Consider the following 22469-nt stretch of genomic DNA (forward strand, 5'->3'; position numbering starts at 1 on the left):
TCCCATCCCATACTGTAGGATAACAGATATGGAGAACTCTTTCCTTCCCAACACAGAATTAACCAGCTTCGGGGGGGATGATTGTGAACGGAGAAACGGTATGAAGGCAAAGCTCCCCCAATCTCACTGCAGAAACTGGTGCTTAAGAAGTCAGGAAAATGCGAACACTTTTGAAAAGTCTGTCTTGGTCCCAAGAGGAATACAAGATTTGCCACTTGCTTGAGAGTAAGTAACATTAGGCAAGGCTCCAAACCACACCCGGGCACTGCCTTGTTCGTTGGCTGCTGTCCCCTCAGATCACACCCAAGAAGTTCATGGACATCCAGTTCCATACCAGGCTAAAAGTGAGGTCAAATGATCAGGGGTTGTAGGATCCAGACTCAGTGGGGGTGAGGTCACAAACGCGGCTGCCTTGGCCCAGTTTTTGCTCCAATAGTGTGTCCCGTCGGTCCCCAGACTGGCTGTGATTGGTTCCCCGAAAACAAGAGAACCTTGAGAGAAGGAAAGATACAACTGCTAGGGTCAATGGCATAAGCCCTGAGACATTCACTGGGCCTGTATGGCCCAACAACAAAACCTGCCTGCAAAAGCAAAGCGATCTGTGAGTTTCATCAAGAGGCTTTCAACATCTCTGTGCTAATGAAGAAGACACAAAAGCCAACAAAGGTTTAATTTGATGGCTCTGATTCCAACCAGCCTCTCTCCCCGCTGGGCCACCAAAAAGAAGAGAAACAAGCCGTCAGAAACAAGCATGTAAGCAACAGCTGATGATCCCGTAAGGGATTTCCAAGTGAGCAGTCAGTAACCTGGGCTGGATCAGACAAGGCCAAGCCGCACTGCCAGGGAGGTGGCAGAAGAGGCGAGACCCCAACTCTGATAACTGCTTCCATGGAATGTCTCTTTCGCTGCCCACTAACCCCAAAGGTCCCTTGCCCCCAGTGCAGAACTATGTGCCAGACAGTGATCAAATGCCTGCCTATCTTTGCTTTTAAGTTAAATTATACTAAGGTATGGCTCAGCACGGGCCATGTCCCAGAGAGAGAAGCAAAAGAACTACTCGTGCTGTAGGAAAAATAATTTTTTCAACTAGACAGTCACAATTGGGATTGTCAAGCTGAATACTTTATTTTTCACACATCACCGATGGTTGTTTTGCTTTTGCTTTTTCTGTGCTTTTCTACAACCTGGAAAACAAGGAGCGATCTTTGGCATACCTTTAATACGGGGACATGCAGCATCAGAGAAAGGATCAGAATTAATATTCTTTTTGTTCAGCTAAGAAGAGCTTCTTGTCCAAGTGCATGTTTAGATCAGCGGCTTCCCAGCCAGTCAGCCGAGCCTGCTCTTGTCTAGTTTGGACATCTACCCACCAATCCACAACTGGGCATGACTGAGCCATGGTACCAGCGGGCTGAGCGCATCCTTACCTTTCTTTCTAGCCAAAGAAATTATGTCTGCTGCACTCTTGCTCATGACCTTGGTGACATACAACGGGCAGTTGATCCGACTGGCAATGGTGATGGCCCGGAAAATAGCTTCTGCTTCGAGCTGAAATGCAAACACAGAAACACTGCTGAAGCCAAAGTGTTGTTATCCTGACAACACCTTTGTGCAGTGAGTTCCAAGGGCTCGGCTGCCTTCTCCTCCTGCTCGCATCTTTTTCTGAGTCGCCGCCAAAGCAGCTCTTTTCTACACCCGTCTCTTCACCTTCTCTGCTTTTTCTCCAAGCAGAATTAATTTTAAATGATGCACCATATTGCTGAGAGAGCCCGGTCAATTATTGTCCCTGCCATCCTAAACAAGCCTTCCCTAGTTCAGAGTTGCATTGGTATTCCTGGCATTCTTAGCAAACAGATACAAGACAAACTGATTCTCTCTCCACTTCTCTATACATCAGTAATTACAAGTCTCCAAAGAAGAACAAAAATGTTTTATCTGCAATTGGGACATGTTAAAATAATTTTAAAATGTAAATGTATTTAATGAGAAAGAACTGCAAAGTCCATTGTGATCACCTGGAGAATATACCCAAAGCCACCCCCAGGTAGTCCTGCATTCCAAACTCTGTAATTCACTTCGTTCTATTTCTACTGCAGTTCTTTGATTATCCACCTGGCTGAATACCACCAAACACTGCTACAGGAAAGGAAGGTGAGTTATTGGGCTACCAGCCAACCAATGAAGCTACTAGCACGGAGCAGTCAGGGAGAGCATGCTTAAAATACTAAGTGGGAATAAATGGAAGGGCTAGTCCGACTGCCTGCTGCTGTCGCCAAAGCCCTCCAAACTGCATGCTCAGGGTAGCCTGCAGTTCTTTAGGAAGCTTCTCCCAGAGGATAGCATGCAGGCCTCCAACAGCAGCCTCTCCCCTCCTGCACAGCACCTGTCTCTTCCCTCCTTCCTAGCAGCACCTCTCGTCTGCATAGGGAAGCAGGTCAAAAGAAGGCAGGCAGCTGCAAAAGACCGATAGGTATGTGCAATTTTTATTTTTTCAGCAGAATGGTAAAAAAGTGAGAGAGGAGAGCAAATAAACATGCAAAACACTGACTCTTGTGATGTAGCAAGCACTAAGCAAGGGCACTCTTCCCATCCCACTTCTAGCATCAGAAATGATTTATTTAGAATATGGTGTCAGCACCAGATTGAAAACAATTGCAAAACAAATTATTTATTAATCGAAAGCAGCCACTGAAACAAGGATGCGCTTTCATGGTTTTTAATCACCAAATGGCCCCTGCGCAGAGAACAGATTCAGTGGTCTGAAGCTCACACCTGCGAGGCATACGCAAAACAAAGCTGGCTGTTGTGGTGTGCGGGGCGGAATACTTGGCCAGGCAGAAGCAAAGAGGGCTGGCAGGCATGGCAGTGGCTTGACGCCCTCTCAATTCTTTGCTTGGCAGCTGGATTCAATTCCCACGCTTATGGCAAAAATTCTGTTTTGCTGCATTAGAAGATTTTTATGGAATGCCATCACTCTCAGCACCCAGAGCAGATCCCAAAATGCACTACGTCCTCAAAGCAGCCCATGGAAAGCGATGCTCACACAGCTGCAAGCACTGCGAAAACGGGCATGCTGTATGTCCTTCAAAGCAAGCAACCGGCAGAAACAGCTCGGCAGCTGCAGGAAATAAAACGTACAGCACTCCTCCCCAAAATGCCAAAGAGAGCTTTGACTCGTGAAAGCTCATACCCTGGAAATCTAGTTGGGTGTTACTGGACCCAAATCCTGCTCCATTACAAGTAGTTCGTCATGAATATTCACAGAGAAATCAGCCAATCTACTTGCACTGATCCCTTGATTGGAGGCAGCATCTCCCATTTTTTCCCTAAGCAGGGTGTTCTATATTTAGAGCGTTTTTATCCCAGAATTGTAAAGTTGTGAAGTGCTGGCTGACTGCCAAACCATCTTGCATTGTGTGCGCCTGCAAAAAGAGATCATTTCAACACGGGACAGCCAGAGCATCTGAACACATGCACGGCTGCTCTCTCACCTCCTCAGGTCTGCTCAAGGCGTGTCCCTCAGGGCCAGTAATCCCCAGCTCCAGCATCCGCTTCTGCTCCTAAAAAAAAAGACATGCCCAGTCAGCGCTGCTTGGCATACTGACACGTTGCACCCCATCAAGGGAAACACGCAACAGAAAGGGTAAGCTCACATGAGGAAGCCAGCCAACCACTCAACCCCCAAATCATGTATGGGTAACAACCAGGGCTTTTTTTCCGGGAAAAGAGGTGGTGGAACTCAGTGGGTAGCCCTCAGAGAAAATGGTCATCTGGCTGGTGGCCCCGCCCCCTGATCTCCAGACAGAGGGGAGTTTAGATTGCCCTCCGCACCGCTGCTGGCGCGGAGGGCAATCTAAACTCCCCTCTGTCTGGCGATCAGGGGGCGGGGCCACCAGCCATGTGACCATTTTCAAGAGGTTCCGGAACTCCGTTCCACCGCGTTCCAGCTGAAAAAAAGCCCTGGTAACACCTAAAACAACTAAATGCAGCTGCTGTGTCAGCTGCCGGATGGAATAAGCTGGGCCTACCCTCCCAGACCCTCCAACTGCTTCAACTAGGCAAGTCTTCTTGGTTTCCAAGGATCCAGGAGGATGGGAGGAAAGAGCCAAATAGAGTATCTCTGAGGTCAAAGCCAACTCACAGAGAAGGCTTAGGGGAAATTATGCAATGGTGAGGAAATAAGCAGTAAATATCCCCCCCCCCACACACACACACATACATTTAGTGCCATATCCATTCAGTGCTACCTAGCAGACATTGTCTAGGGGGTGAATGGCCTTTTCATGGAGATGGAATCATTTCCAGCTCATTTGGTGTAGTGGTTAGGAGCACAGGACTCTAATCTGGAGAGCCACGTTTGATTCCCCGCTCCTCCACTTGTAGCTAGCTGGGTGACCTTGGGTCAGTCACAGCTCTCTCAGAGCTCTCTCAGCCCCACCCACCTCACAGGGTGATTGTTGTAGGGATAACTGCTCTGAGTGGGTGTTAAGTCAACCTGAAGGACGGTATATACATCTATTATTATTATTATCATTATTATTCTCATTCTCATTATTATTCTCATTATTCTCACTGGCCTAACAGCCAACAAGATTTTCTGGTGATGGGTTTAGTTGCAGTGGTTTTCCTGGCATACAGTAAAAGAGACTCTCTTGCTCTCTAAATAAACTGCTGTTTTTAAGTGTCCCCCCTCTTCTGTCAAATGTAACATTCTGAAACAGACAACGTCCCCCCCGAACAAGAAGTGACCCACCACAGAGTCGAAGCAGTGGTGGTAGAAGAGAGCAAGAGTCCAGTAGCACTTATAAGACTAACAAAATTTGTGGTAGGGGAAGAACTTTCACGAATCACAGCTATCTGAAGAAGTGAGCTGTGACACATGAAAGCTTACGCTACCACAAATTTTGTTAGTCTTATAGATGCTACTGGACTCTTGCTCTTTACTACTGCTACAGACAGACTAACACAGCTACCCATCTTGAAGCAGTGGTGGTAACTCTGCACCCAGATGAATCACATGAGGTAGGTGGACAATGTGGCAAAATCACCAGGCCCTGGGAATATGCCTCCCCAGACCCAAAGTAACCCCAACAGAAATGGAATAGAAAAATGTTTTCTCACCTGAGCTATCAAATCCCCATTTTCAGCATGGACCATGATTACAGCTCCAAGGCTTTTCAGAAAAGCGAAGGCTTCATAAAGCTACATACAGCAGAAAGGGAGGCAAAACCAGTCAATGACAGCAGGCTGTTCTTTCCAGCTTTATACTATTTTACTATCCTCCTTGGGAATAAACCAGAGGCCAAGAAAAGTAGGCCTCTTTGAGAGCTACAACTGTCTATACAGTTGTTCCCTTTCCATCACAGTATTTTATGGATGTTGTGAGCCGCCCTGAGCCCATTCATGAGGAGGGCAGGATATAAATAAAATAAAATAAATAATCAACCACTTATAGAGGAGGGGGCTTTGCTGAAGCCCATTCTCTCCCCATCCTGGGCCAGATGTACTAAGTGGAGTCTGCCAAGCGACCAAGAAAGCAAAGCAGCAATGAGAAGGAACCGTTTATTCCTGTCCAAGAAATGGCAGCCCTTTTCCAAGTCTGACAGATGTGGCAGCATCCAGATGCTCAGATCTGGAGTGAAGAAACAGCTGCCTCCCAACTAGGACGTTGCAAAAGGAATCTCTAGGTTGGAAAAAAAGTTACGGGCAAAGTCACTCTTGTGAGATACATAGTGGTGAACCATATCAATAAGAAACCTGTCAAAGGCCATACAACTTGCTCAGCATGTGCAGAATAAGTAAAGTTTCCTTCCTCATTTCTTACTTTTGTTCTCACCATAGATATCAAACCACATAAATTGGGCTATTTAACGCTCAAGGCCCAGTTTTTGAAATGTCTTAAATTCGCCCTCCCGACAAACTTAACAATCCCTGGAATTCAGATGCAATACTCCTTTCAGCATGCAAATCCATAGTACCTCTGACTTAACTACTTTTTGTCCAGAAGGTTTGTACTGCTTTGTTTATAATTTCACATCTGGTGAGTAACAACTCCTATAATAATTCACAATCCTCATTTTGGAGAGCACACCCAAACAAAACTGAACACGATACACCGCCTCTTTTTCCTACGGTATAACGCTGTTGCCCAGGAATAATGATCTGACACATAACAAAAAAACAGAAACTTCTATATGTTTGCATTTCAATAGAAATAAAAGTCCTGAATAAACAACCTCAGGATCTCATCATAAATTTCTTGGAAATATTTCCAAAGAAAACATGAGATTTCTGAATGTCATAGCCAATAATTCTTACTTTGGTTGCATTTAATATTAGCTATTAACCTAAAACATGTTTCCACAGGAAAAACTTGGCAAGCTGTGCGTATGTGAAAATCTCCTTAAAACTGGAAGGCACTTCTTCTGTGATGCTAAAAATGACCATTTTCGAATTCAAATGCCATACTCCTTTCAAATACATTTCATCCCCGTTCTATGTGCTGTGTATGCATGCTAAATTCACCAAAATGTCAGTGCAAAATAATATGCTTGCCAGGTTAAACACATGACCTTCCGAAAGGTACAGCAAGAGACAGACGCGCCTCTCCGTTTTCAGAGGGCTAGAATGCAGTTAGTGAGAATTTTTTTTTCCAAATATAAGGTCAGTTCAAAAGCAACAGGAACGAGGCTTCATCAGACATGCCCATGCACTGGGGTGCAGAGATCCCAGAAGAAAAATATGCAGCAGATTACCTGGCTGTCAGTCATTTGGTAGAGATCTTTGTAGGCCATGTAGACTTGGAAGGAATTAACACCTGTTGCAGAGGAGGAAATTGAATCATGCAAAAGAAGAGAGTTAATAAGCACCTTTTTTTAGCATAGTGGAGCTGAAAGTTCTCTCAAGGCAGAACACAGAGATATTAACACTGGAGATGTTAATTAACAGCTCTGGATTTACTAGCACATGCTGAGCTATTTTTATTTCAGGCTTAGCAGTTCAGCCAAACTGCGCATGAAGCCTCAGCGTGAACTTGACCTCAATCACTGGTGCCGGAAGCAACCGAAGAGCAGGGAAAGGTGAATAAAAATCTACTCTTATCCGTCTTATGCCATCTTGTCCAAGAGACGTCTGCCCAAGAGGTGTCTGTTGCTTTTCCTGCAATCCAAGCTGGCCCATGTTATGTATAGCACATGACTTGACACATCTGTTCATACACTGTAATGCAGCTCGCATAACTAGCTCAGTTCTGCCCAAGCTCAGGAGATAAAAATATACTGCCTGTGTGACTGATGGGCAGGGGCAGTCTACATTTTGTTTACTTCGCTTAGACCCAGCTTTTCTCCCCAATAGGGAGAACACAATGGGAACACAAAGCAGCTTACAACATTGTTTTCCCTTCCTCCATTTTATACTCACAACAGCAACGAGGAAGGAAGGAAGGAAGGAAGGAAGGAAGGAAGGAAGGAAGGAAGGAAGGAAGGAAGGAAGGAAGGAAGGAACGAACGAACGAACGAACGAACGAATGAACGAAAAATGCACCAGTTTAGCTTCTGGGTTCTTTCACCTTCAAGTGTGGACACAAACTCTACTTGTTCTGAAAAGCTAGAGAGCTCAGACTTGTCCATAAGAACTGACCACTCAGCACCCACCACTTCATAGATTAAATCCAAACTTGATTTCATTTAATCTGTCAAGCAAGATGATTAAAGCAGAAGCCTCGTTCATTTCCACATACCACACTACCACAGTCTCCAATAAACTGGGAAAGCCTCCCTTGGCTCAGGGAGGCAATGGCCATGCTGGCCAAATGCCCATTTTTTTCTTCCCTGCTGGACACCCATCAAAGATGACCAAACTGGCAAGCAACGGCCTTCATATCCCCCCAAGCATCCAATGCTCATTGTCCAGGGACAACAAGTTTCTATTTGTTGTTTATGCATTTGCCATCTTTCTGCTTCATATTAAGCACTCAAAATAGCTAACAATTGAGGAAAATATAAAGTATACAATAAGACAAGAGCTATAAACAACAAAAAGAAACCTGGCAACGCAAAGACCTCAGACGGGCCAAGAACTTAATTCAAAGACGACTGGAATGAAAACACCTGCATCTTAAACCAGATGTGCTCTAAAGATGGCACCCCTTGAGCAAGGGCCACAACTTCCATGCACCGTCAGAAAAGCCCCTCCAACAGGTCTCTGCCAATCAAGTCCCAGATAATACAAGTTCATACAGGAAGGCTTTTCTTCCTAACCTCAACCTCTGGACTGGAAAGTGTGGCTAAAGTCATTCAGGAACCTTGGATTGAGTTATCTGGCTTTAAACCATCTGTCAAATTGCAGTGGTGCCTTTGAAGTCCTTAGTCAAATCAAGTAAGGAGGACTCAGCACAAACACAGAAGCCCCGTAGCATTATACAACGGGGAGCGTCCACAGCAGGCCAGAGAGCATCTCCACCAGCTCAGTCAGGGAGCCCCTGGCATCCAGCACAACACAAACACGTAATCAAGGGCAGTCTCTGCCTGTGCTAGGTATCTGTGCAAGGAAAAAGGCTTATGAAGGGCTGTCACCAACCCCTCCCACACACACCCATCTGAAGTAACAAATCTTGCCTAATGGCACACACACACTCCGCCCTGCAGCTACACATCACTGTTCCAGGGTACTCGGTGCTAGAGGGGCAAGTCAATCAACCCGACTGTCCTACTTAACCACCCAACAGCCAGGCCAGGGGGACCACACTCTCTCCCACTCTCTTCAGTGTGGACATCTGGCTCTGCCTCGGCAGCAGTGCCCTCCCAGAAGCTCTCACCAATGGAGCAATCCTTGCAGGGCCGGGAAGCCTTCCATCCTTTGCAGGTCTCACAGCCAGAGCTAGCAGCTGTTAGCCCAAACAGTGGGCTATGAGCTTCTGCCTCCCCTTCCTTGCCAATGACTCTTGCAGTCTCAGTGGCTGCAGAGACCCTGGGGCATGTGGGAGGGCAAAAAGGTGGGCCCACCTGCACATTCCCTGGACCAATCTGGGACAGCAACAGCTGATTTCCTTCTAAAAGGAAGAGACTTTTACATCTTATAACTGCAAAACTGCTGCCAGGCGCCACCCTCAGAAGGAAGCATTCCCAACTACTGCCTAGAAGGTCCTCCTAAGGACCCCGCAGGCAAAATGGAGCCAGCCACACATGGTGACTCTCTAGGAAAAAACTCAAATGCTCCAGCTCTTCTGCCTGTCACCACTGCCCCTGCATCTGCAGCAAAATGTTTTTGGCACGCATATCGGTGTTTGCAAAAACTGCCTTCAGCAGCAAAAGCAGTGGCTGAAAAGGTCCAGTTGGGATTACTCAAATTATTCCCAAGAAGTCATTCCATGTAGATAGGCCTGCTTGTCTGTCACCACCATCAATGCCATTTCTGCAGAGGTCCATTTTTTAATGCAAAACCTGCACATTAAAATCATCCCACACTAATAGTAGCCTGGACGTGAGCAAGAGAGAGGCATGCTTGGCTGATGGGAGCATTCAGGCAGCTGTCTAGAATGTCCCCAAGAATAAGAATCACTAAGCAATGTCCATTACTGGCTGCACGACTGAACCCTGGCAAATAGCAGAGGATGAGACCAAGGCTCTCCAACATTTCAATAAACTGATAATCATCCTTTTTCTTTAAAAAAAAACCCTCTTGCTCCTCCCCGGCATGCTGCTCCCTTTCCCATTACTGACCTTTATCTTGCACCAGTATGTCCAGTTCTTCCCGAATCCCATCGTACCAGTTGGTGATATCCACATGGAGAGAATAATCACAACAGGATTTGGTGTCTGCCGCTTCGTGCCACTTTTCAAATGAGGTTAATAAGCTTGAGCCGGGTTCCGGGAGGACATGATCAACTGCAAGGAAGAAGGGATGCAAACCCGGAGAGGACTGAGATTTTTTTATACATGACAAGTCTGTACAGCACTGGCAGAAATCTCTCGCTGAAATGTACCAGAAACAAAGGAGGTCATGAAACCTCCTCTTGGTGTGTCGTTTTCAAAGGATGTAAAGATACCAGTTGTTTTCTAGGGGCAAGGAACTGATCCATCCCTTTTTATGCCGCCTTTTCTCCAAGACGCTGAGAGCAGTGTATATGGGAAATCCCCCCAATTTTATTCTCACAATAACCCAGCAAGATATACTAGACTGGGAAAAGGTGTCTGCGCCCCAAATTCACCCAGTAAACTTCACAGCCAAGAAAGGATGTGAACCCACATCTTCCAGATCAACATTCAATCAACATAATATAACCCAGAGGGTCTCCCACAAACCATGGTTAACTGTTAATGCCATTGCACTTCAATTCCCTCTTTGTCAAAGCAGGATAGCCTTTTGGCTGAGGCACCGTTATGGACAAGAAACAGTATCTACCTATTGCTCCTTTACTGTCTAATAGCAAAATACCCTGCTTATGACAGGAGATCTGTGCGTGCTTAGCCAGCCTGCATATTGCACAGCCGTGACGCACGCACAGGGCAGCTGATCTCCTACGGAGTCTCTATTAAGAGGAGAGGACGTTGTTTCTTCAGGCCGGCGACAACCCTGCAGGAGACTCCGCTTCTTTCGGACGCCAGGGAGTGTCCGAATTCTGGGTGTTTAATAGCGTGACAAGAAGAAGGAATTTTGGAAACTAGCTGTGATATAAACAGAAGTGTCAAGAACATCTAAAAGGTGTGCACACTTGGCAAAGATTTTAACCGGTCTATCGCTCCGTTATTATTATTTTCCTGCACACATTCCTATGGACAGTGCAAAGGGCCCCTGGCAGAGTTCCAGAGTCAATAATAAGCAGGATGCGCCCCATCAAAAGAAAGTATAATGAGTCTTGGACAAAACAGCGTAGGCCGTTGCATGCACAACAATCCGCTCCTGGGAAGAGGAAGGGTGCCCACAACACATCTGGAACGAAGGAACCAGAAGTTCCTTTTGTTTCCTTAAGAACCTTCAATAAAGCTGCCGGATTTGAGTCCAGTGGCACCTTAGAGACCAACCAAATTCAATAACTCCCCTGACAAAAAAGGATAGCTGCTTCTGTGAGCGTTTTTAATCCCATATCCACTCAGGCAGCAGACTCCGACCGAACGGGGCAGACTGAAATCTTGAGCCAGACCACCTCTAGGGGCCGGGGGTGACTACAGAAAGCTAAGCGGGTAATTAGTACAGGAGAGGGTACTGCTGCCGCCCCTCTTTAAAACAGTGCATGGGCCAATGGCAAATGTGAAACTGGCAGATGGATCCTAGGAAGGCCAGAACGGCGCTTGCAGAAGGGAGCCCTCCTGCCTCCAGCTGCACCCCTCTGTGCCCAGTGAAATAATGAACTGGGGTCAGTGGACCACCAGGAAAACAGGGCACGGGGGGGGCGGGGCAGCGGAGGTCTGCAGTGAGAGGGGGGAATCAGCCAAAATCATCCTCCCCTTTCCAAATGGTAAGGCAGGCACAAGCTGGCTCAACACACACCCTACTTCAGTTACAGCACATCACACTCCATTGCAAATAGGGAGGTTGTTGCTCAGTGAGCTGTTTGGATGTGCTTGCAGGAATGTGGCTGTGTTTGCTTTGCACTGTTGCTGCTTTCTCACACACTGCCTGTCACCGTCCTCCAGCTAAACTGCTTGCTGCAGTCACCATTTTTAAAAGAAAAAAATCGGAAATTGCTGCTCTGACATCATGGCACTATTTCTACCATGAGGGGCTATTCCTTGCGCCAACGTACCAGAGTGCCAATCATTTCAAACTGAAAAAAATTACTGGTCTACTTCCCTATGTAAATAAACAGAGGGAGAGGGCCACCACACATCCTTTAAGGCATATCACAAAACTGACGGGTTCATATTTTTATCACAATAAAGGGATCCCTCATACGCCACAATTATACTTGATTTGTGTAGGGGTGGGGCTGATTCAATTTTTCAGCAATAAATTATTATTTTTTTAAACTACACTGCACGCATGCACACACATCCTGTTTAAGTTATTTTGAAGGAAAATACTTTTTGCACATTATCAGTGTGCAGAGTAATCCACCTGAGCAAGAGAGATTCATGTGCAAATCCATATACAGAGCTTCTTGGTATACTATTTGGTATATTCTTTTTACTGTTATGGTATATTATTTGTTTGGTATATTATATTATTTGTATGGTATGGTATATTATTTGTTTTCACAGTTATGCACACCTAAAATGTGAACACAGCAACCATGTGTTGGCACATGTGCATGTCATACAGTACTCTTTTTTTAAAAAGCCAGGATTGAGTGCAGCTCCAAGTCAGGTGCACGCTTGGTGGCAACAACCAGGTGTTTGGTCTCAAAACCAGCAGAAGGATCTCTGGCTGGGGCTGAGCAAACCTCTTTCTCTCTCTCTTGCCATAAGATTATTACGTTGATCAGGACCAAAAGCATAAAGGACCCACGTGACTTAAAATATAAAGGCATTTGTAAATGTAGCAGTCACAATGGGCATATGGTCCGGGGGTGGGGGAATCAAACGGGTTGGATTCTATAGATATTCTACTGGCAGGACTGGATCTTTCCTCCAACTTCCTCTCCCTCCAAGCAGCCCCATGTAATCCCCAAAGAGGCACTGATGAAGGCTGGGGAATCGTCACAGACAAAAGGCTGAGCATTCAGGGGGCTGGAGCGAGAATGGAAATCAGGCAGGATCTACCCTCCTCCCTCTTCCATCAGTGGAAAATCTATAAGATCCAGTCCAAGGCACTCAGGGCTCATTTCGAGGGGGAACGCGCAGGAACACAGTTCCAGCAGTTCCCCAAAGAGGACACATGTCAGGTGGCCCCACCCACCTGACTCTCGGCCATTTTGGGCCCATTTCAGCCTGGACTGGGACCGAAACGGCCTGGATCAGGCCTGACGGGTGGTGGATTACTCTCCCATTCAGCAGCGGCCTGATCCTGACCATTTTGAGTCCCTTTCCGGCCATTTTCAGCCCCTTTTTGCCATTTTGGGCCCAATTTCGGCCCTGAATGGCCAAGATTAGGTCCAAAACACCCAGGACAGGTGATGTTAGGGGTGTGTGGCATAAGCAAATCAGCTACGCTAATGACACAATTCTGGTAATGTCAAGGGGTGTGGCATATGCTAATGAGTTATGTTAATGAGTCCCTCCAGCTCTTTTTCTACGAAATGACCCCTGAAGGCACTCATATGTCCTCTCTGGCCTTCAGACAACACACTGGTGCACAGCTATAAGAGCCACCACGTGTTCCTCTACCACCATCTTTTACGAGGGTTCTAGACTTGCCCCTTGTTGCACAGCACCAAGACAGCTAGTTCTTCTCTAAGTCACATCCTGTCCGTTCAATGGATTATCTCGCCCGGACTTACTGATCATGGTCGTGCCTCCCGCCAGAGCGGCCTTTGTGCCTTGATAGAAGTCATCCACAGCAGTCATCCCTTGGCAGGGCTTCTGGAGGTAAGTATTGACATCGATGCCTCCTGGAATAACCATGCGCCCATTGGCCTCGATGGTCTTCACTCCCCCAGGAACAATCAAATTCTCTCCTATTTGCCTAACAAGAAATAGGAAGGGCTGTTTATTCCACTGCCAAAAGCCACTGAGCTGTTCTCCTGTGGATGTGCCTGTGAAAGGCTCCTTGAGCAGAAGGAATGCAACATGATTAGCAAACAAGATCCATAAGAGTCTAAACCTGTAATAGCAATCTTGAAGATCTCAAGGACAAAAAATCAAGTTTAAAGTCTAATTTGTAACATTTAATTTAGTATCATGCACACATAACACAGACTGAGATCTCACTTTTTAAAAGCTGTTTTTACGCAGCATCTCAGTGTAGGAACTACATTTAATGAAGAATACTTCATACACCTTTATGTGCCTTTATTACTGCAATGCATTATTATTCTCAGGAGCTAATGTAGTATTTGTAACGCAACTTGCAAGAAAATGAGACTTGAAACAAAATGACCAAAGCAGAATGTATGTTATGTATGTTAATCCCTGTGAAGACTAAGACCAGTCGCTGTGAAGCTTGCTATAAGGTAGTCGCACCTGCAGGACACCTGTTCATGCCTCGATACAGAAACTTCTTAGTAAAGCTGCTTTATGCTAAATGTAGCAATAGAAAAAGGGGAAAGAAAATGTGTTACTGAAAGAAGGAAGCTAGCTGTGAGTTAATCAGATTAGCTGTACCTTTCAAGGCTGAGAAGAAGCCATAGAGAACGGGAATGGGTGCTAAATGCAACTTCAAGCACATTCCTCAGGAAGGGAGAGCGCACCCCTCCCACGGAGGCCAGCATACAAGGTTGCCAAAAGCGACATTGGGGCGCCTTTAGTAAAATGTTACATGGACCAAAAAAGGGGGCAGAGTCAAAAGCCTATGAAAGAGATGTGTGGGAAAGGAAGGGAGATGTTCCTCCTAGAAATAAACCAAGGGCAGATAAGATAAGCAATGGCAATCGGGAAATATCGTAATTATGCTGTTGTCCAAAGTTGTTTCTTCCAATTAGCATACCCCTGGACTATTGTATCATTAGAAGTGGTAGCCCACTTGAGCCAATGGGGACCACAGCAATATCTGAGCCAATAGAATAACAAATATTGTAATTAATAAAAAGGTATAAAATGCTTTGCACAGCTATTGTAGCTTTGATGGGATTTGGACACGAGGGGATCCTTTACTCTCTATGTAACCTCTGCCCCTCCACGTTTAATAAACATTATAGACTTGCTTCATTCACAGGACTCTGCGTCTGTCTCTTCTTATGATTAGCTGAGGGACATTCGAACTACAGATTGTGTGGAACATCAGGTTGGATTTCAAAGTGCATGTGGAACGGGAAGGGAGGACTCACAGAGTTTACCGATTCCTCGCCACACATTCTGCACATTCCTTGCTTTACGGTATGGTATTTTTCACTGCATGCAGTTGTTGAGAAATTGATGGAACACAAGAGAGCATCAACAGACATATAACGAAAGCTCATTTTTTTAAAAAAACTAACTTTATAAGTCCATCTTCGAGGTACACATCTGCATAGAATGAGTGGTCATCATTGATAATCCGTCCGCCTTTAATGAGTAGCCGATCACTCTAGGGGGAAAAAAGACATCACTGAAAATGATGGAAGTAAAATATAAATCAAAATTTTTAGGCAATTCAGCTACCATCAAAACTGTGTCCACTAAATCTCAGTGACAGAGGGCAAAAAGCATCTTTCAGGGCACCAAAAGAACCAGCCAAATTGCTCTGCTGAACTTCTCATACAGAGTTTGTTCTCATGACACATCACTGGCTCCCTAAAACCAAGCTTAAACAGACATGGAACTGTAAAGCTTTGTTCCTGGAGGTCACCATTTTTAAATCCACCATAGCAAGGGGGCAGGGTGTCAAAGTTTTTAGCCACCCCACAGCTGCTGGGCAACTTGGGTAAGAAATGTAACAGAAGCCCTTGCCATCAAAACTCACACTTCCTTTCCAAATCTTCAAACTCAGGCTGCAATGCTACGCACCCATCCAGGAACCAGCAGAGAAAATAGATGCATCCAGCCAATGACACCGCGAGGTCCACACAAGGATTCCAATTCCTCCAGACTCCCCACTTCTCCTACCAGCCATTTCCCGGGGTCACAGGCCCACAAGATGTGACAGCCTCAATAAACTGTAAATTCTCTATTTTCTACAATTTGACTGCCTGAAGATTAATTACTGTGTATTTGGGGAAACACTTCTGACTGAGAAAGATTTGGCTCTAGTAGCACCTTAAAGACCAACTAGATTTCCAGGTTGTAAGGTTTCGAGAGTCAACGCTCCCTTTATCAGATACCTGAAACTAGCTTCTGCCTGAGTAACTCTGCGATTACTCTGCTACCAAAAAAAGTACAACTATTTCTAATAGGGTCATATGGATGCATATCTGAATTGAAGATGTTACGAGTTTAAAACTGCAAACTGCAAGGTCTTTCTCCTCATCTCTACCTGGCCTTACAGCCATCTGGTGAGAGAACAAAAGATCCTTGATTGCTCTGGCGGGCAAACTAACAAAAGGGAACAAAGGAACTGGCTCAGTGGCCTAATAGACCTTTACAGGCTCCAAAGTGCAGAGAAGCCTTCTTTTAAACTTTTAAAAGTTTGGCTGGCTTAGTTTAACCTCTGTCAGAAAATAAAAAGGGAAATAAAAGTTTTTCCAGAGATTGTATTTTTGGAGGATTTTTTTTAAATGTCAAAAAGACAGGCTTTATTAGAAAAACTAACAAGAGAGAACTTTGATACAGGCTTTTCAGATTACCATCTGAACTGCAGGAAGAGAAAGTATATTTTGTATTAATTGACCTAAAACCGCCTGGTTCAGATGATGACTCAGATGTGGAGAATTGGCTGGATGCTGATGAAAAAGCCAGAAATCTCACTGCAACCACATTTGCAAATTCCCAGTTGGTGCGTATTAAAACATAGAAAACTGCAAAGGACATGGTGGAATCTCTCCAGAACAAAATGGGGTAGCTAAGCATAAAAAACTGTTCTATCATGAATATGGTCAGGTGAATGCTAATTGATTCTAGGCTTCCCTACAAACACTGGGGAGAAGCCACAATGACTGCAATTTACTTGCAAAACAGATCACCCACTAGAGCTACAGACAAAACTCCCTATGAGTTATGGCATAGTAAAAAACCAAGCACATAATATTTTAGAGTATTTGGACACAAGGCCTATGCTCATATACTGGAAGAAAAGAGATCCAAACTAGAACCTAGAGCCTCAGAAGGCATTTTTGTAGGATATGCTCCAGGAGGTAAGGAATACAGAATTTTAGGCCCAAATACTAACAGAGTTACTATAAGCAGAGTTGTACAATTTGATGAGTGACAAAGGAATGACCAGAGTGCTGCCACAAGTGACCCTTCAGAAAGAGATGGTGAGGACAACCAGCTGCTCCCATATCATCCAAATGATGTTCTTATGCAAATAAAACCAGATGTCTAACCAGGTGAGGAGGCACAGGATGCAGCCACTGAGCAGATGCAACCAGATACCCAAGCAAGTAAGGAAGGTGGAAATTCCTGAGCCAGTAGATGTGCCAGAGAAGCCAGAACCCACTGTGGATGCAGAGATGACTCAGGACCTCAGGAGCTCTCAGTCCATCAACACAAGAGTTCCATCCAAGAGACTGATCAACCTCACAAGGCTACCTTTACCACAAGAACCAACATCATAGGCTGAAGTACAGCAATGCCTGAACCAGAAGCAAGGATATGAAAGCAAGAAGCACAAGAGGAAATGGTTGTTCTGCACAAGAACGAGGCATGAACTCTCATTAAACTACCCAAGGGTAAAAATGTTATTGGATGCAAATGGGTTTTTAAAGATAAAAGGATGAAAATGGTCAAGTTGAGAGATACAAAGCTAGATGAACCCAAAGTATATTGTCAGATATATGGAACAGATTATGACCAAACCTTTGTACAGTTGTAAAATATTCCACAATCATGATGCAGCATCCAGAAACATGCCAGCAGAACATCTGGATATAAAGATTGCATGTTTACATGGTGAAAAATAGAAGATGAATTATACATGCAACAACCACCTGGGCTCACAGATTAAAAGAATAAACACCTAGTATGTAAACGTCAAAAAGGGCTGTATGGGCATAAGCAAGATGAGAAATCTTGAAATGATACACTGAGCAAACTGTTGCTTGTTCTAGGCTTTAAATGAGGCAAAACCGACTCGTGTCTTTACGGCAGACATAAAATTGGAGCTGGACATTTATTTTGACTTATGTTGATGATCTGATTGTTTGCCCAGAAAACCAAGATGATCGTGCTGAAATTATATCTCATCTCAACAAGGAAGTGGAAGTGAAACACTTGAACAACGACAACTTTTACTTAGGAATTCAGATTGAACAAGAACTAGACGGTAGCTACCTTCTTAGTCAAACCAGAAGATACTGGAACTTCTGGGAACTTTTGGCCTAGAGCATTCTAATCCAATGCCTACACCAATGGAAACCGGTTTTCTCAAAGAAAAGGAACCAAGTGTACCTCCGCCAGAAAACAACAGGTACAGAGCTGCCACAGGCAAACTTATTTACCTAGTGATGACAACGACCTGACATTGCAACAGCGGTATATTGTCCAAAAGGATAAGCAAACCCACCGTGAAGGATTGGACTGCAGTAAAAAGGGTAATGAGATATTTAAAGGGGACTGCAGACTCTAAACTAAGGCTGCCAGCTACCAAAAATCCTGCACTGTTGGGGTACACTGATGTAGACTGAGCTAAAGAAAGGTCAGACTGGAAATCTGCTTCTGATTATGTATTTTGATATGGAAGTGGAGCTATAAGCTGGGCAAGTCGTAAACAAAAAAACTGTTGCCTTTTCCTCTACTGAAGAATAACTTGTATCAGCCTCAGAACTATGCAGAGATTTAGAGATGTTTTTAATGTTACTTTAGGGTTTTGACATTGCAGAACCTGTATCAGTTAAAATGCTAGAGGATAATCAGAGCAGTATAGCTCTCTCCTTTTTAGAAGGGAACACTCTATGCGCAAGGCACATCGGAATCTGACATCAGTTTGTAAGGGAACTGCAAAGACAAGGAGTTGTCAAGCTGCATTACTGTCCCATTGAGGAGCTGACCGTGGACATCACCAAGCTGCTGCCAAGAGACAAGCACCAAGATCTGCGGATGTGGATGTTGACGGCATACCGATTGACCGTGAGTGGTGGAACAGGCAACTCAGCATGCCTTGGACACTGAGGGTGCTGCATGTCTCTCTGTGCTTTTGTCAAAGGGGGCATGCCCTCTGACTCCTCCTCTGTCTCTGTGTCTCTTGGGAGATTCTTCTTGCCTCATGGCCTTCCAAGGCTAAAGATGTTATTTCAGAGCTCCCACCATGAAGGGCTCGTAGGCACATCCACACACAGCCTCAACAAGCTAATGGTTGGTATAGGGAATTCACTCTTTAGACTAGGACTCTTTCTTTCTACTCCAAGATATTGCTGTGAATAGAATCTACCTTAGTAAACTCTTAAGTTCTGTCTTTCTACAATTTTCTTGTCTGAAGATTAATTACTGCGTGTCAGGGGAAACGCTTCTGAGTAACTCTGCTACCAAACAAGATATAACTATTTCTAATAGTTCTAAGTGAGCTGTGGCTCATGAAAGCTCATACCTCACCACAAATTTTGTTAGTCTTATAGGTGCTACTGGACTCTTGCTCTTTTCTACTGCTACAGACAGACTAACATGGCTACCCATCTTGATTTATTTCTAATAGGAGGGAGAGGACGGAGGGGGGAAAGCTGGTCAGCCAAACAGCTGGACTACCACCATAGAAAATAATGTCTTCTTAAAACTGAAAGAGACTGAAATCATCAACTGATCAGGTACTTGGAGGCTGGGTCTACCACCTATAAAAAATAACAGAGCTATTATTTCTTATGGGCAATTTGGAGGCCAGGTCTGCCCACAGGAAACAGTGGCCCTCTAAAAGGCAAAGAACAGAAGACACCACTAGCAGCTTCCTTTCTCTCCCTCCCTCCCTGCTCCTGCTGCCTCGGGGGGGGGGGGAGCGAGGATGGGGAGCAACTGCTAAAATGGTCCTTAATTTTCAGGACACCCCAAAAATACCTGGAAAAAATCTTGAAATGGTAAGGAGAGACCCAAATCTGGAATATTGAAAAGCAGGCCTCCCTAAATCCGGATCTGAAATTAATCTGAAATGCTTTTGATGTGCACACTACTATTCCACAAGGCATTTCCCATCCAGTAACAACATTTTAGCAGTATGATTCCAGATACATAAAAACGTGTGCTGGACTTGCGTCCTGTTTTTAAATGCTGCCTCACTTTTCAATTGGTTGTAATGTGCTTTATTGTACTGTTGTTGAATTTTCTTAATGGCTGTTTTCAAAGGTTACGTTATAAGGTGTGCTTTCTAGTGGCATTTTAAAGTTATTAAGTTGTTATGAATGAGGAGAATCAACATGCGTAAAGGGCAAGGAGGAATGTGGTGGCAAGCTCGGCCCTGACCTATACCCCTTCATTAGAACATATTCTGGAATTCTGGCATAAAAACAGGGCACCTGATTACACAAAAAGAGCCACTTATGCATAGGTTCTATACCAGGGCCGGCGCGCCCATTGAGGCCAGGTAGGCAGTTGCCGGGAGCGCTGGGGCGCCAGAGGGGGTGCCAGATGAGGCTCTGGGGACGGGGGTGCGCACCACGGAGATGGTGGCAGCAGCACTGGCGGCTAAGCAGGAGGGATGGGAAGCCACAGCTGCTGCAGCCTCCCAACCCTCCCACCCCGCACCACCGCCAGCACTCGCCCCCAGCTGGGCACAGCAGTCACGGGCCAGGAGCGGCAGGCGTCTGGGACAGCGCAGGGCAACCGAGCTGGACAGCTGGGAGGCCACCCGTGCACCATCCCAGCTGCCCGCCGCAGCAATGGGGCCAGCTCACAGCACACGCTTGTGTGATGACGTCACGCAGTGTGGTGCACGCGTGCCCGGCCACAGGCGCCAGAAACCCTGGCGCCGCCCCTGTTCTATACATACACTCCAATGAACAAAGTCAGGGATGGAGCTTAATGCTGCATGCCCACTTCTTCCCATACATACTCACCCTCCTCTCTTAGAACATCTGAAAAGATGGGGGGGGGGGTTGAATACCTCCGTAGAAAGGATAGTTTCTAGCTGTGTTGGTCTACAGTAGGAAAGCAAGATTCTGATCCAGTTGGTCTTTAAGGTGCTACTGGACCCAAATCTTGCTCTATAGAAAGGAGTTTAACAGGTACATAAAACTAGTGGATTATGCTATGGTGGCCAAATTAACAGACCATATTAATAAAAGACCCATCAGAATTTCAAGAAAGATGGGGAAAGTATTATGCATATTATATTCATTAAGATCAACTATGGAAGAAGTTTAGAAGAATATAGAAGTTGTATAACTTAATGTAAATGGAGCAATAGTAAGAATTTAATTAATTGAAATTTTTTACTTAGAAGATTTGAAGTACTGGTTGAATTTTGAGAGTTTTAAAATTAATGTGAAATTATATCTATTTCCTTTTTTTAACTGTATGTTTTTTTCCTTTTATCTGTTTATATTTCTTTTTGTAACCTGTCATATATGTTTTCTGTTATATTTTATATCACTAATAATAAAAATGAATTTTAAAAAATGTATGTGCATGTATAAGTAAAACACATTTGACCCAACAACCTGTACACAGTTTTCTAACCAGGAGTTTTCTTACAGGAGTTTGGGAAATGGCTATTAATAAAAACAGAACAGACCCCTTCTGTTTTAGTTCAGGGAATTGTTTCTCTTCTGCATTCAGTAGCTATACAGAAAGCTTCTGGCCCATTTCCCCGTATGCCACATGGTTTCTCAACTCCCCTAGTGACTCCATTCACTTAGCAAGGGCAGGACAGATTTATCCTAATGTATTTGAACTTCCTGTCCAGGTAAAAAAAAGCTGCCTCTGGTCTCCTCCTTTCTATGGTTTTCCAGAAGTTCCCATTAAGTTAGATCAGACAATCAACGTCTTCATTACATTTTCTGAAATTGTGTTCAACAAGCTCATTGCTGGTCTGTTTCCAGCATGATGCCGAATAAGCATCTCCACCACAGAAGCAGTGAGACGCTCCCCAAAACTTTCACATTGGATTTAAATTGTTACTGATAAATATGGCAGGCAAGAGCCATGCTCCTAAGCAAAGCACAAAATGCTGCAAGAATCTAACTCCTCTGCATCTTCTACATCAGACACTTTATAACTGACGAATCAACCCCACTCATCCCAAATCTTCAATCTACCTTTAAACTCACAATGTAACTAGACAATTTTGTTTGCAGTGTGCCTTTAGGAGTGCAGTTTGAATAAATTCACACATTAGGCTGCCTAATAAAACCCATATTCAGTGGTTAACTTTTAGCATTCAGTGCAAGAAAAAGCCTTCATGGGAGTTTCAAATACTGGCAGGCACCATTAACAACAGAAAACTGTTGCTTCTGATCTGGAAAGTTAAAACAAAGCAAGCAGTTCATGTTGCTTTCTTACAGGGAACATCTTTCCCGCAAGGAACATCCTGAACCACAAATTTGTGTGGCTGTTAGGCGGCTTTTGAAGGCGCAGGAGTCCTACCAGAATAGGAAAGTGGGCAGCTCCAGGAACTGTATTTGGTGGGACCTGGATTCTAGGCACAATCCCATCAACTATCCAAGTCGCCTCCCTATTTCCGAGATGGGTGGAAGTTCTGCAGACCTGCTCATGACATGTATGCCAAGTTACCAAGGCCCACAGGCATGTTTTCAGCACGACAGATGGTTATCAGTTTGCAGAGAAGCTCAGCCAGGCACAGTGGAGCCATTTCACTTCTCATTGGCTATGTATCAGTAGCTTAACATGGTAAAGCACATTGAATAATGCCACCGAGGAGAT

General features: G+C 44.8%; 1 protein-coding gene across 1 annotated transcript in view; it reads right to left on the reverse strand.

Annotated features, from left to right (window-relative positions):
* The window catches only part of CRMP1 (collapsin response mediator protein 1), a 43755-nt gene that overhangs the window by 14981 nt on the left and 6305 nt on the right, over nucleotides 1-22469 (reverse strand). Inside the window, exons 2-9 of the mRNA XM_054999197.1 lie at nucleotides 15011-15099; nucleotides 13376-13560; nucleotides 9720-9884; nucleotides 6756-6817; nucleotides 5122-5202; nucleotides 3492-3560; nucleotides 1428-1548; nucleotides 335-491 (exon numbers count right to left, since the gene is read on the reverse strand). Of these exons, the coding sequence (XP_054855172.1) occupies nucleotides 335-491; nucleotides 1428-1548; nucleotides 3492-3560; nucleotides 5122-5202; nucleotides 6756-6817; nucleotides 9720-9884; nucleotides 13376-13560; nucleotides 15011-15099 (929 nt within the window). The remainder of the gene's footprint in view (nucleotides 1-334; nucleotides 492-1427; nucleotides 1549-3491; nucleotides 3561-5121; nucleotides 5203-6755; nucleotides 6818-9719; nucleotides 9885-13375; nucleotides 13561-15010; nucleotides 15100-22469) is intronic.

The sequence above is a fragment of the Eublepharis macularius genome, chromosome 15 (assembly GCF_028583425.1).
Source record: "Eublepharis macularius isolate TG4126 chromosome 15, MPM_Emac_v1.0, whole genome shotgun sequence".
NCBI classification, from domain to species: Eukaryota; Metazoa; Chordata; class Lepidosauria; order Squamata; family Eublepharidae; genus Eublepharis; species Eublepharis macularius.